The 14,562-nt window shown below is 54.6% G+C and overlaps 5 protein-coding genes across 5 annotated transcripts; 1 reads left to right on the top strand and 4 right to left on the bottom strand.

Annotated features, from left to right (window-relative positions):
• Positions 1-1,686: 1,686 nt before the first annotated feature.
• N657DRAFT_579618 (PNK3P-domain-containing protein) lies at positions 1,687-3,448 on the bottom strand (the record flags this gene model as incomplete). The annotated part of the gene is made up of 7 exons (XM_062789408.1): positions 1,687-1,854; positions 1,907-2,101; positions 2,130-2,183; positions 2,235-2,847; positions 2,907-3,022; positions 3,078-3,265; positions 3,331-3,448. 7 exons carry the CDS (start codon positions 3,446-3,448, stop codon positions 1,687-1,689), a joined length of 1,452 nt encoding a protein of 483 aa, XP_062644232.1.
• Positions 3,449-4,974: 1,526 nt separating this feature from the next.
• On the top strand, positions 4,975-7,213 carry N657DRAFT_624973 (general substrate transporter; the record flags this gene model as incomplete). The annotated part of the gene is made up of 6 exons (XM_062790734.1): positions 4,975-5,023; positions 5,109-5,352; positions 5,411-5,975; positions 6,041-6,089; positions 6,180-6,743; positions 6,817-7,213. 6 exons carry the CDS (start codon positions 4,975-4,977, stop codon positions 6,993-6,995), a joined length of 1,650 nt encoding a protein of 549 aa, XP_062644233.1. The 3' UTR covers positions 6,996-7,213.
• A 186-nt stretch (positions 7,214-7,399) lies between these two features.
• Positions 7,400-8,891, bottom strand: N657DRAFT_154701 (uncharacterized protein). The gene is made up of 2 exons (XM_062785984.1): positions 8,828-8,891; positions 7,400-8,772 (listed from the first exon to the last, which is right to left on the bottom strand). The coding sequence occupies exon 2, from the start codon at positions 8,571-8,573 to the stop codon at positions 7,746-7,748; it is 828 nt and encodes a 275-aa protein (XP_062644234.1). The 5' UTR covers positions 8,574-8,772; positions 8,828-8,891; the 3' UTR covers positions 7,400-7,745.
• A 29-nt stretch (positions 8,892-8,920) lies between these two features.
• N657DRAFT_154636 (NAD(P)-binding protein) lies at positions 8,921-10,725 on the bottom strand. The gene is made up of 4 exons (XM_062785983.1): positions 10,316-10,725; positions 9,579-10,241; positions 9,365-9,499; positions 8,921-9,288 (listed from the first exon to the last, which is right to left on the bottom strand). The coding sequence occupies exons 1-4, from the start codon at positions 10,398-10,400 to the stop codon at positions 9,155-9,157; spliced, it is 1,017 nt and encodes a 338-aa protein (XP_062644235.1). The 5' UTR covers positions 10,401-10,725; the 3' UTR covers positions 8,921-9,154.
• A 1,934-nt stretch (positions 10,726-12,659) lies between these two features.
• On the bottom strand, positions 12,660-13,819 carry N657DRAFT_648959 (uncharacterized protein). Its single transcript, XM_062793627.1, has one exon. It carries the CDS (start codon positions 13,641-13,643, stop codon positions 12,723-12,725), a length of 921 nt encoding a protein of 306 aa, XP_062644236.1. The 5' UTR covers positions 13,644-13,819; the 3' UTR covers positions 12,660-12,722.
• Between the last annotated feature and the right edge of the window lie 743 nt (positions 13,820-14,562).

A 14,562-nucleotide genomic window follows, 5' to 3' on the forward strand; every position in this document is an offset into this window, starting at 1 on the left:
TCCTATTCTTCGGTGTTACTTTGTACCTTCGGCGGGTCTGACGTGCAGGCTCCATGCTAACTCGCTGACTGGCCCTGGGGATCCAAGTCCATGGCGGATCGTGGATCCTGGATGGAAATCGGCCATGCGGATCATCCGAACTTGCATCGGGGCCCGCCGTTCAGAACTTCAGTAGGAGGAGGGCAGCAGAGGGGTGCAAGTGAGGAATTGGCCAATCGTGGGTGCGGCCCAGCCGATGGAGGATTTCTGGTTGATGGACGCCACCGGATATCGGTCACTCTCAACAAAGCGAAGAGCAGGAAGTCGCCGCTCGAGAGGCATGGATGTTGGTCAGTGACTGAACTCTCTGCCACCTTCTTGTTCCGTCTGGTGACGTTGTTTATCTTATCTTCTGGGGCGGTTGGCCTGCAAGTTTGCCGATAAATGATGACGTTGGTTTAGGGACGACTTCAACTCTTCAGCGGCTAGTCAGACGTGCTCTGGCTTTGAATCAAGCACATGTCCGTCATACCTGTGACTTTGCCGTCCATAGGACGTTGTTTTCCCCGACGATATTTTGAAGAATTTGTGCGATGAAAGGGCCCATCATCTCAGCAGTTTCTCCATCGACCATCCCACTTTCCCATTCCAGAACTTAACAAGTGGATCATAGCTAATGCACCCCGCAAATTCCGAGAAATGAGCAGAGCCGCGGCCTAAGGCGTTAGCCTCCTAATATCCAATATGGACGTCCTGCTGCATTTGGCATGGGGTCACGCGCAACCACAAGAAGCCAGCCAGGGGTAGTTTCAGCTCGTTGATTCTCGGTCACCCAAGAAGTTGTTGATCCGGAGCTGAATACTAGGTAGGAAGGTCGATTACCACGAGGCATCAGAAATACCTGATGCTTGCTATTTGGGATTCTTCGAATACAAGATTGTTGGTGATGTGTGAGATCAGCTGCAATGGAGTTCGAGAACCTGCGACAGCATGTATGGATGAAGGCGATAAGCAAAGTGTCATCAAACCAGTACCTCTATACATGGACTCAATTGCACGTCGGCGCGGGAAGCTTCATTCAAAGTACCAGGCTCTCATGAGAAGTCCAGATCAGTCCGCAGCCGGGATACTGCCGACAATTGAGAGGTGTCGCATGTACTGAGCAGCATTGATACCCTACTCCACTATCGTCTGTATCCAGTCCCACGTTTCGGGGGCAAAGCGTTGCGTGGTCACCCGTCCCTTATCCTGGAGAACCGAAATGGTATGGCCCCGGGGAGAGAGGTGGCCCATTCCACATGCTTTGGGAAAGATGCAGGTCAAGTCAAAGGTGGCTCGAATGAAAGTTACTTGAAATCCCCACTTGTGGTCTGCCAGTGGACCTCAAGACCCGGACCAACCTTCCACAGTAGCCTGACCTGATTCAGACGACAAGTCCAAGCGCCCCCCTTCTGGCGGGACGTCCTAGCACAGCTCCGGGGGACTGGAGCTCCAAACCATGATTTGGGAGCTGCCAGCATTCGGAAGCAGTACCCAAACCCCACCACCGATTCCTTCAAGTTTATCTTTGGCGCCGGCGTCTGGCGATTCGGGAACCACCGAACGCCCAATGGAATTGGTCATAGAGTTCTCGGCCATCGCCGGATGTAACCCGGGTATCTCAGGAAGATTGCATGTGCTGGACGTGGGCGTTCGCTCGCTGCATCCTCAGACCCAATATCGGCCCCAGACTTCGTACTCCTCCCTCGTTCCCCGGAACTTAAAGTCGATAGGAACGACGTCCTGAAAACCCTCCTCGGTCTTGGGCTCCTTGAATCGTGACGCGAAGCCGTTGAATGCGAGTTTTGGGAGCCCCTTGCGTGCTTCTGGATTAAGCTGCAGACGAGTCTAAGTATCAAGGCAACCAACCGCACAAGACCAACAGTACCTGCTTGTTCTGTGCATTCAATGACCGCACAGCATCGTTGTGTTCACACAATGACAAGGGCGTCCTGAACCAGAAGCACCGGATAGGCACCTTGTGTTTGCGAGCCAAGCCTACCCATTGCGACCGGGTGTCGACATCGGGGTTTGTGTTATCTTTCGGAGAAGTCAGTAGATGCGCATGGCAGAAGCGAGGCAGCTTGACCCCAAAGGGCAAGCTTACCAACAACAACAGAGTCCCCTTCTTGGAGGAAGTTGGCTGCGGCCTTGAAACATTTATCCTTGCTACCCCACGGTTAGGCCTGCTTGGGGCGCGCGGCGAATGCCGAAACGAACCTCTTTAGGATATCCTGATTGACCCTCTCGTAGCCTAACGGCTTCAGGTATTTCCAATAGAAGGTGCTCTTGCCAGCCCCCGGCGGACCAACAAAGAGAATGATGTCCTGGTCGTTTGTCTTCGCAAGGCCAACGCTGCTGTCCTCCGCTTGATCGACGAACGGAAAGTTACCGAGATCGAAATCTCTCCGAAAGTCGCGCGGATCCTCTCCAAGGAAGAACTCTTCTGGAGTCTGATACTTGATGTTGATGTTGTGAGCGAGGTTCCGGTCGGAGCAGCTGAAGTCCTTGGCGGCGGCGCTGGCTCCCTTCAAGTCGGCGGTGCGGCCCCCGGCGTCGCCAACGAACAAACTCTTCTCTCGGTCGATATCGGACTCGGCAAGGTCATAGTCGACTTTCATCTCGTTCCACATCCCCGGCCGTGGCTTCCGGTAGATGTCCCTTCCCGTCGCCGCGTACAGCGTGATGGGAATACCCAGCTGGCTCAAGACGGCGCTGCATTTCTGCTTGAACGTGGACACGCGGTTCTTCGCACTCTTTGGCCCTTTCGCCTGGGGATCAGGGTGGAGTGTCAAGCCGCCTTGGTTGGTGAAAATGACAACCCGATACCTGGGACGAGCGACCATCAGCAGGTGAAGTAGACAGCAGACGAATGATAGATGGCGCACCCCTCGTCATTGTATAATTGCCTCAGTCGCTCAGGAACCGAGTGGTGCCACCACTTCCAGTCGGCCGGGTCGTCGGTGAATCGCTTGCCCGAGGCCGCTATAATAAGCGTCGAGTCCTGCCTTTGGATAAGCTCTGGAATCATCCAGACTGTGTGGCAGCGATGGGCATACCAAGTCAAACATCGCAACCCTTCGCCGCTTCACAGTAGTATCCAGAACTCTGGCCTCGTCGTTCTCGGGGACATATTTTGCGACGAGCAAGGTAGGGGGTGTGTCGTCGTCGGGTCTTCTCTCGAACCATGTGGTGCGATCCTTCGGCTTTTGCGACGACGGCGTGAAGAAACTGGCAACAGCGCTCTCTGCGAAACGCGCGGACTTTGTCAGCGAGGCGCATCGGCGAAGATGGCGCAATGCGGCGACTCACTCGAGATTGCAGCCTGGGTTTTGCGTTTCAGCGGGGGCGGGGAAATGTCGCGGTCATTGTCGGACGCGGGTCGCTTGGTCGCTGAAGGGGATGGTTGAAGATCTTTTGAGGAAGGCATTTCGAATGCCTTGTCTGGACATCCGCGACGCGTTGGCTGCCGTGGTACTTTGCTAATATCTAGGACGTATCGGCGGCGAGGGAGGTCTGGATTGAACTGCAGGGATAAGTTGTCGGGACACGAGCGCGATTCTGGAGCGAAACCATGTGACCACTTGAGCGGTCGAAACCAGCATTTAGCCCTAACCCTTATAAGGTTCATGGATACCAGGTATGGATGGGAAGGTGGAACTGCAACCAAGTCCGGGGAACGTAACTAAATACGAAATACAGTATCTTTACAATGTATCGCCAAGAGCCCTCAGTGATTTTCAGCAGCAGAACAAGATGTATCATCGCCACACGCTAAAAAGGTCAATTCAGCATCAACTTCAACCTTTCGAACCGCCACTAGAGACGTCTGCCGCGGTCATGGAGTCCATCATCTCGAGTTTCTCTCCCCTCTCCATCAATTTTGGTAACGGCTTCAGGCTCGTATTTAACAGGTAATAAATTGAAGATGCCCGGTCAGTTAACGAGCGTATCGAAGTTTTTCTGAACAAGCAAACACCTGTAGCGGATCCTGAGCACATCAGGGCAGCTCTATTACGCCTTGACATCTCAACAACCGCGACCGAGCAAAACCGCCGACGCCCGCTTCATCGAAGAGTGCTTTGACCTCTCCTGGGTGACGGTCAGTTCGTCTCATGTTCTGCTGCGACCGGTGGGGGAACGAGGGAATTCACCGGCCCTTGCGCTGGTGAAAGGCTCAGGCAACAACATCAGACGGACCTACGCAAGGGTGCTCGAAGTCATGATGCGGACACAACCCACAGTCACCAAGCAGTCAGTCATCTGATCAGAATACTGAGGCAGTGGAGACAGGCCTGCAAAGACCCAGAATGCCGTCGAGATGGTCAAACAGCTTGCGTCCTGTTTTTCATCTCATGATAAGGTGACGCTTGGTCCCGACGATACTGGACCAGATATCTAAGGATTTGGGGTTGAAGGACGCCGAGAAGGAGCTTGCAATGGTACCCCATCAACCCTAGGGCTGGGTTGGTTCTTCCACGGAATTTATGTCGGGTGCGAATCGTACCTTCTTCTGAGAAACACGACAGGGGCAATCAGAGAAGCTTTCCACGTTGTGACTGCGCCCTGACGCTTGCATGAGCGCCCGAGAGCTGCTCGTGACCATAGGAAAGGGACCGGACGTCGGTCCCTTTTGGCACTGGATGCTCAGGTATGACCTACTTAAGGTAGTAGGAGATAGGGAGGCTTTGGTCTTCCTTCCTCCTGCTCTACTAATCCTTTTCGACTTCCTTCCCGCACAGTCACCATCGGTTTCCGCTTTTGCTTCCCCATTGCTCGACACATCGTTTTAGTTCAGTTCTGCTAGACCTCCACGCCGTCGCCTCCTACGTATCTTCGTTACCGTCCGATGAACACCTAGCAGCTTTGTTGTACTAGACCACTTTACGTACCTAACCTACTATCCCTAATTCCCTACCTACAATGCCTTCGCTCTTAGAACGGTGGTTGGTATGGATGCCTGCGAACGGCAGGGTCTGGCGCATCGCCGCGCTCGCCGTAATTGGTAAGCCGCCTTTTTCCGTCCCGCGGTGATGGATCGAAGGGGCTGCCGCCCCCGATGGCTAACAGACAGGGGCCTGTTCCACCAGGCGGTGCCTTGTTTGGCTTCGACATCACGTCCATGTCCGCAATCATCTCGACACAGCCGTACCTGTGCCAGTTTAACCAGCGAGGATTTGGCGAGGACGGGCTTTGCTTGGGCCCGTCGTCGACATTGCAAGGCCTCATCGTGGCCATCATGCCGCTCGGCTCCCTGTTCGGCGCGCTGCTCTCGGGCTGGCTTTCGGACAGATTCGGCCGCAAGAAGTCGGTCATGGGTGGCTCTCTCATTTGGTCAGTACTCCTCTTCTCCTCTCTGGCTGGCGCAGAATCTGGCTGACCAAGACGGCAGGATTGTCGGCTCCATCCTGGTCTGCGCTGCCGTCAACAGCGCCATGCTTATGGTTGGTCGCTTCGTCAACGGCCTCTCGGTCGGCATCTGCTCCGCCCAGGTCCCCGTCTACATCACCGAGGTCTCTCCGCCGACCATGCGCGGTACGCTTGTCAGCCTCCAGCAATGGGCCATCACCTGGGGCATCTTGATCATGTACTTCATCTGCTACGGCTGCTCCTTCATCCAGGGCACTGCGTCTTTCCGCGTCCCCTGGGGTCTGCAGATGCTCCCCGCCGCCTGCTTGTTCGGCGGACTCTGGCGCGAGCCTGAGTCTCCCCGTTGGTTGTTCAAGAAGGACCGCCAGGATGAGGCTAAGCACGTCTTGGCCATGCTCCACGGCCACGGCAACCCCAGTGCACCCTTTGTCCAACGGGAGTTCCAGGAGATCCAGAAAGCCGTCGAAGAGGAGCGCCAGTATGCGAACGTTAGCTGGCTCGAATTGTTCGCCCCCGGCATGATCAACCGCACCTCGATTGGCGTCTTTACTCAGATCTGGTCGCAGCTCACAGGCATGAATGTCATGGTAGGCTTTCCAGCTCTCATCTGCCTGCCGAATAGCGATCACTGGCTCACATGTTGGTCTTCCAGATGTACTACATTACCTACGTCTTCACCATGGCGGGGCTATCACAACCTGGTAAGTTAGCGTCTATGCCGCCTGCATACCCCCTCGAAGGTCTGCGCCGTCCGGGGGACTAGGGAAGAGATAAGCTAACACTTTGCAAAGGTAGCAATGCCGTCCTGCTTCCCAGCGGTATTCAATTTGTGATCAACGTGGTCATGACTGTGCCTGCCCTCTTGTGGCTGGACCGCTGGGGCCGCCGCCGGACCCTCCTCGCGGGAGCCGCCCTGATGTGTCTCTGGCTCACCATCAATGCCATCCTCTTCGCCCTCTACTCGCGCACTCCGGAACCCGGCGAGTTCACATCGGCCTCTGAGTCCATGGCCGTGTCCGGACCGCCTGCCAAGGCCATTGTGGCGTCGACCTTCCTGTTTGTTGCCTCGTTCGCGCCGACCTGGGGTCCCGTGTCGTGGACCTATCCTCCGGAGCTCTATCCCCTTCGCCTCCGCGGCAAGGCCGTTGCCCTTGCAACTTCGGCAAATTGGGCCTTCAACTTTGCCCTTGCCTATTTCGTCCCTGTGGCTTTCGAGACAATCACCTGGAAAGTCTACGTTATCTTTGCAGTCTTCTGTGCCTGCATGTTTCTCCATGTCTTCTTCGCTTTCCCCGAAACGGCCAACAAGACGCTCGAGGAGGTGGAGGAAATCTTTGACGACACGAAGCCCGGCGGTGAGTTGGGTTTTGTTTCCAGTTTTGAGTGCTCCCGCGCCGTTAAAGCCCTGCTAACTGCCTGCGACTCCAGCGATCAAGTTCATCGGCACACCGGCTTGGAAGACGAAGAACAATCGCGCCGTCATGATCCGCCGGGAGCACGCCGACGAGGAGTCGGGAATTGCGGTCGTGGAGGTCGAGTCCGGAATCACTATCGGTACGCTTGTGGACGTCCATCCTCAAAAGTCATCCAATGAGTCAGCGCATTGAGATTGACAGCCTTCTACCTCCCCTCGCCGCGACAACTCTAGGGAAGCAGCACAGCATTTGGGTATTTTCTACACGTTGGCTGGAGGAATTCTGTCATCCGGCTGCTTGGTTTGGACAAAATTCTTGTTGGCAGTGCCAAAACTATAAAGCACGCCTATGGAGCATTGGGGTATTCTGAATAGTTATTCCTCCCTATTAAAACCATAATGACTTACGACAATGAAATTGGAATTAGTTTGCTGCCTGTGTTCGTAGTGCACTGCCGTGCTCTGCGCGTCGTGTCAGTATGGACTTGTCAAAGTCGGCACACATATTGGTGATGATGAGAGGTATTTAGGTATCTATCCATGATCTCTGCCAATCTCATTATCGAGAGTGCTACAACTTGTCGAGTAAACATATGAGCTACTGCGATATCACACTTTCATCTAATCCATTAGTTACCTATTTGTCCTAAATCAGTACAGTTCTGCTCGGCTAACAGCGCTACGTCGGTCGACAAGATCCTAGTATTACAACTTTAAAACGCCGGATGGGATTTCTCTCTTCCAGCTTTGAAACCCATTTTCTTCCTTTCAATCTTAAACTGGAATCCCGCTTTTCCCAACATTGAACTAGACTTCCCCCCTTTCCAAGCCGGAATCCCATCCACATCTTCTCTGGTAAGACATCTCTCAACCTTTGCTCTTGCCCCAAGATACCGTCAATCATGATGCATCTTAACCAACATTACCAGGCAAGCCAAGGTACTTAATCAGCCTCATACTGCCCGGGGTAACACTTCGCAAGACCAGTATTCCCCGAACGCCCCTTCATGGTATCCATCTTGCAACTGGCCCTGCCATGCTTCCTGTGCGCCCCGGGCGCCGTCTTGACGGCAACCGTGTAGTTCTCGCCCGTCTGCGCCACCGCATGGACAACCACGTCCTCACCAAACGGCCACTCCCCCTCGGACTGCGCATCGTCCCGGTCGTCGTACTGCGCATACTCCGTAGTCGCCGTCTCTCGATCGCCGTCTTCTTTCTGGAGGACGGCCCTCGCCGCGGCCAACGCGTCGGCCCGCCGTGCGTAGCAGCCCTGGATCGAGGTCGTTTGAAACGAGCCCGGGCCGCTCCCCGGGCTCCGAAGGCTGTTGTTGTTGTCTTGGTTGTAGTCGGTTTGGGTCTGCAGGACGTAGTGCAGGTTGTCGTGGCCTGCCGGCAACTGCAGCGTGTCTCGGTTGTTGGGATCCGCGGGGAGGGATTCAGTGTTGGGTTTGGTGTCGAGCCCGACGAGGAATTCGTGGTTCATGGGGGGTTTGAGTTTGGCGTACACCATGACGCCGTCGCCATGCTTCCAGTTTTCCGGTGGGGTGCTGTTGGCCCGCGTGGCGTACTCGACAAAGTCGGAGGGCGAGTAACCCAGCTGCTGTTCCAGTGCTTCGAGGGCAAAGGCCTTGGCTGCCTCGAGCGTGGTATGGGTGCCCAGCACGTAGACATCTCGGATCGAGCCTGCTGTGTCGCGGTGGTAGTCGACCACAGTCAGGGTCGTGTGGTAGACTTGTTCTGGGACAGATGGGTTTCCATTGGTGTCGGCCATCTTCGAGATGCCGGAGTTAAATGGCGGCTCGTGAGCTCCAGGTGGTGCCCGTGGTGATCAGGGAAGAAAATCTCCAATTCCGTCAGGTGATGGATATCATGACACAGTGAGACTCGAACTCTCTCGCACCTGCATCATATGTGCATACTGAGTCTTACAAAAACACACGTTGTCGGTGGGTCGCCCATGGCCTGGGCGTCTGACAAAAAGTCAGTCCATGACGCCAGTATGAGGTGGCGCGACATGCCCCTCACCAATTATCTGTAGATAAATATGCGCCAGCCTGTATCATCTGAAGCCGGTACTCATTCGAGGAGGACAGTAAAATTGTAAAAGTAGGTGTGATGAAATCCAGTCGTAATCTTTGCACCGCTCATGTACGGTGAATCTCACAAATACATGGGACCTACCTGATTTCAAGGTGAAGCTGTCTCACCACTGCTGGACCCATTTTCGAATATCAAAGGGCGTTATACCGGATATCCTATGCTTGAAATCTGGCATGATTAAATCAAGTAGAACATGTTGCTCGACCCCGACTTGTTTGCCCGATTACCGAGGAGTCAAGGCGACGTCGCTTCTCAACCGTCAAGGGAGAACATCTCGCCAACCAGCTCTTCGCTTAGTTTCCACAGCCGATCGGCAGCAACGGCGTCACTAGCATGCGGGAATGGCTCCGCGAACTGACAGTCGGAGAGATACAGGGCCTTGACATCTATATCATTATCCTGTTAATATTGGCAACTTCTAGAGAAACTCGGAGCAAGAGCGGTGGATATGGGGCAACCTACCATTCAGAGCGGGATCCAAAGCTGCCACAAGCGTGGTGGAGCTCCCCTCGTTAGGAGTCTTCCAGTACGGCGCAACGTGGTAGAACTGGGCCGTCAGTTCGTCATCTTGATCGCGGCTGAGGTCTGTCTCGATTGCTGAGAAGGATAGGAGCATACAGTCAGCAAAGGCATCGTCGTATTCAAATAGCCTGTATGCAAGACTGGTTGATCTTACTGCCAGGGTGGAGAGTGTACGCAGCAATTCCGGCTTTGGTCAGATGCTTCTGAAGAGAGACAGTAAATAAGATGTTTGCCGTCTTGGACTGCGCGTACGTGACGATGCCGTTGTACCCGTCCGGGGCACACTTAGCAAAGGCCCCCGGGAGTGGCTTGAAGTGATCTTCCTCGGGCGGCACCTCCTTGCCTTCAAAGTTGTAGTCCGAGAAGCGGATGGGAGACAGCCTGTGTCCCGCACTGCTGAGCGACACGATTCGTGTAGACCCCGGAGGGTTGGACTTGGCCGCCTTGCACAGGAGGGGGAGGAGGAGGTTGGTGAAGAGGAATGGACCAATGTGGTTGGTGCCAAACTGCTGCTCGATGCCCTCGGGCGTGGCCTGGCGGGATGTAACCACGATGCCGGCGTTGTTGATGAGGATGTCGAGCTTGTCGGTCAGGGCTGCGACGTCGGCAGCGGCTTGTCGAACGGATTTTTGAGAGCCCAGGTCCAAGAGGACGATCTCTACCCGTGTGCTAGGGAACTTCTCAGCAATCTGATTGGCTACCTCTTGAAGTCGCGACTTGGTCCGGGATGCGAGTATCAGAAGCCCCGGGTTCTGAGATGCGAGGTTCAAGACGGTCGCCGAGCCGATTCCTTTCGGACTGACGCCCGTAACCAGGACTGACATGGAACGTGGTTAGCAAGTTCCAGCTCGGCGGTTCGAAATATCCGTGAAGCTTGCACGGTATACTTGCTTGTCTTTCCCCGTATCTGCTCAGCGAACACTCTGGCAACCTCGGAGCCAGGCGTCCTTTGGCCAAACGTAGAGTTAGAAGTCATCGTTCTTGGTGCGGACAAGAGGTCGTAGCCGGAAGGTGAGTCGGCGTAATATGACTGGTGTCGGAAGCTGCCCTGCAGATGGTGCAATACCTTATATGGCCGAGTAGAGCTCTGCTAGGGCATACATTTTCCGCCGAATTACCCGCCATCTCTCGGCCGGATTAGTGAAGGTCACTATCCGTTCCTGTCATTACCCTTCACAGGCTGAGCGCCGTGTTCAGCTTGCCCAGCGTCCGGGCTCGGCAATCTCGAGATAGCGGCACTACCCCGCACCCTGCTTTGGACTTTCGTTCCAACCCCGAAGGGCGCCGAACAGGAGACAGGGAAAGGTTGTCCGTGAGCTTGTCGGCGGAAGTTGAGTTCCCCACCGTCCAATTGGGTCCATATCCAACCGCCGGGGTCCGGCAGTTTCAGCTTCGGCTCATGCGCTTCAGGTCTGCATGTGAGGTACAGACCTTAGAGGAGCTTGTGATTGATGGATGTCATTCGCGCTTTCCAAAATATCCGATTCTCTAACAGGCACTGTCATCACAACAGTTGGACATACGGGCAACGACTGAGTGCAATTGACAATAGTAATCCCCACTATCGCCTGTTCGGTTGGAGTTGTCCGAGAGCCTCACCCCATACGTTCTGTGGTGACGACGCTCCTAGAGTGGAAAGAAGCTGTCCGCCATATCCGGGTGTTGCCCATGGGTGATGAACTCCGCGGAGGATCGTTGGGGGGGGGGGGAGGGGGGAAGACTGATGGTTAACGTTACTGTAATCTTGAAATGCCTAATAACTATAGTTTAGCTAAAAACCATGTTTCTTTTTATTATATTGAAGAAAATCTAAGATTATAAGCTCATATACTATTTTAGCATATTTGAAGTATTCGAAGAGGTCTGCAATAGGATTTGCAACTAACGTTACTTCTAAGGACTTTAAAGAGCTAGAGGGCCAACGCAACCTCTAGCAATTTAGGTTTTGGAAGACCAACAGCCACGATTCCACGGTGATCACACAGATGATGGGAGCTTACAACAGTCAGATTTGAGATGCTCGGAGCATCCCAGATGTTCTTGATTGAAGGTTGTTCTTCTCTCACGTCTCCAGCGAAGGGGGAATCGCCCTGACCTCGTTGCCCAGCGCCCTGGTTACCCCTCACGTTGCCTGACGCTCAGTTGGGCAGCCATGCATCCAACAGCAGGGCACTTGCAGCTGAGCGTCCAAGTTTCCAGTGCCACGACTTTCCAACATGAGGAAGCTACAGATGCTGTTGTAGTTTGGAGAGCCTAAGGCAAGAACTCTATAGAGGCTCTCAATAAAGCCTGGAAGCTAGGTGGGTATGACGGATCTCGAAGTCCCAACTTCTGAAAAGGACTCCTAAAGGTTAGTTATAACTTATTAACGGAGTGAGGTTCGGTGAAGCTAAAAGGTTCATAACAAGTGCATAAGTGTCACGGCCCCACCATGAGCCCTACACTTGGGCATTTGGCGGGCGAGACTGTGGATTTCATGGCGAAGCGACATGACTCGCAACAGAGGGAGGATATCTGGAGAGCGGGAGACTCAGATTGGAACTTGGAACTTCCCTCTCTCAAGGACCAGTCAGTTGGTTAGTGTTGCACGCACAATACGGACTTTGCATCGATCACGTCGTCCTATTCCAAGACGGGATATGCCTTCACTTCGCCGCTGCCATACACCGCTACTGCCACGGTGCCACCGGCACGTCAACCGCCCCCGACACGTCATCATGAAGCCCATCGGCCTCACCCGCCGACGTGTTAGAGCCGGGCTGTGTCTCGCTATACACGATTCAGCGGGGGGACACTTGCAACAGCATTGCTCTATCGCAAAACGTCAGCACGTTCGCAGTCTATGGCTCCCACGGCATTGCCGACTGCTCCGATCTGCCCGCCGGGTCCAAGATGTGCCTCCTCTGGCAGTGCCGGTTGCACCAGGTACAGGAGATGGACACATGTGACTCTTATCATCGCAGGCGCCGGCATCACTTTCACCAGCAACCACTTCGGCGGCAAACTCGGGCTTCACCACGTCTACCCGAACTGTGTCCTCTATAGCCCCGGCATCTCGAGCTGCTGGTAGAGGGCCTGATGGCTACTTCCGCAGGCGCACGCTCTTTGTGGGCTCAATTACACCCGACTCCTTTGGCTCAGCTCGCTCCGAAACCTGAGTCCCAATGTCTCTCCATTGAGCTTGACCGTGACAGCAAGGCGAGCAAAAGAACCAAAAAAAAAAAAAACATCGAGCTTCTCTTCAGGACGTATTGCACATCGTAAAGGCAGGTCGGTTCGAATAAGCTAAGTTGGCAACTCAGCGCCCGAAAATGTTGTCGCCAGACTGCGAGAGGTAATACCACATGTGCGGGTTGACTTGGAGGTCGGCATACAGACCAACCAGGTCATCGATCCTGACGCGCTTGCTCATATCCTCCATGTCTTCCTCTTCCAGTCTTCGCCCCCCATCCCAGACCCAGAGATACTCACCCTTCCCTAGAGCCTCTATCCCGTTCAAGAACACAATCTTCGCCATCACCACTGTGCAAAAGTACCCGCCCTTCTCCTTCGCCCTCGCGTCGTCCACCACGCTCTCCAGGCTCTCCTCGTCGACGTGCAAGAAGAATGTGTGCCTCGGTGTGTTAGGACAGTCTGGCGAGAATTCACTGCCCGCCAGCTCCCGGCCGCCCGGGCCCCGCTCCACCCAGTCCACGAACCGGCGGCTCGTCTCGACCATGTCGGCCCCCTCGAGCGCGGCCGGGTCCTCGAAGACGGTCCAGCGCATGCGAGCGTAGACGTCCATCAGCCCGGCCTCCTCGAAGCAGTCGCGGGCGTGCCCCCGAACAAGGTCGGCATACTTGTCCCACTTCTCCTGGGATCGGTAGGTGCAGCGGAACAGGACAAAGCCCCAGTCGTTGAGCCTGTACAGATCGAGGGCTCTCTTGATTGTGTGGGCGTCGCTGAATTTGGATGCGACAAGCTTGGGCGTGAGCTGAGGCTTGTCTTGGGGACGTGATGATTGTGCCTCCGTGTTGGGCTGCATTGCAGCGGTTGCTGGGAGCGGAGCTGTGGGATCGGGGTACGGCTTTGTTGAGAAGAATGCCCGGGCCAGAGCCGGAGCTTGCACGCGGGGAGGAATGAGCTGTCGTGGCATCTTGGAAGAGATGTAGGCGCCGGGAATAGGGCCACGAACGGGCTGTATCCACGCTCTCAACGCGCGCGGGTATCTAGAAGTCATGGTCGGGCTTTGGCTGGCACTAGATGTGTTGGATTGGCAACAGCTATAGGTGAAGATGACTGGCTCATACAGATCACCAGTGAATGCATCAAATGATAGAAAATCGGTAGCGAACTGTAGTATTGTAATGGTGTGGTTGCGTGCAAAAGAAGAGCGAGAGGTTGGGGAGGGCCACATGTAGGTGGTGGTTCGGGAAGGAACCCCTTGGGGTGAAAACCGGTATAAAACTAGGGCCCAATGGGCCAAGGAACTCTCCGCTCTTCTCTTCTTTTCCAGGCCTTTCACAATCAATCAGTCAGTCAGTTGCACAGTTGGCCTGCGGGCAGCAGTTAGGCCTTCGGGCCATCGGCCTTCGGGGCCATTCCATCAATCAATCAAATCGATTCCCATCTTCAGATCCCTTTTTGGTGGTCGCCAGACCCAGTGATATACCACTGAGAGGTGACAAATGCCTGAACGCCTGATCACCACCCAACTTTTTTCGATGTACTTGTACAGTGGAACCTCAACTCTTCAAGTGCAGCTTGGTCGGGAGAAGCTCGCTGAATGGTTATCAAACAACTCTTTTGAGCTCAACGGATCTTGCCTCAATTTTTAAACCGACGACGGAGTTGGACTTTGCAGGTCTAGATCTATATGGAGAGATAGTTGGCCTTGGTTTCTATGCGTAAATCTGGTGGGGGCGCGAGGGGAGCGTCACGAGCCAATCATTTAGAACAGGGGTATAGCCAATCACGACGGGAGCGCGAAGTCAAGCATTCGCTCCATGGAAGGAGCGATGGGAGCGACGAGCGCTCCCAGCGGACCAGGAGCGGCAGGAGCGAACTTCGCTCCTACGCTCCTAAGGACAGTAGGAGAGGAAGCTGTATATAGTTCACGATCCCCAGAGCCTACGGGCATCACAGTAGCTTCCTCAGTA

Source organism: Parathielavia appendiculata (assembly GCF_033297405.1).
Source record: "Parathielavia appendiculata strain CBS 731.68 unplaced genomic scaffold N657scaffold_16, whole genome shotgun sequence".
NCBI classification, from domain to species: domain Eukaryota; kingdom Fungi; phylum Ascomycota; class Sordariomycetes; order Sordariales; family Chaetomiaceae; genus Parathielavia; species Parathielavia appendiculata.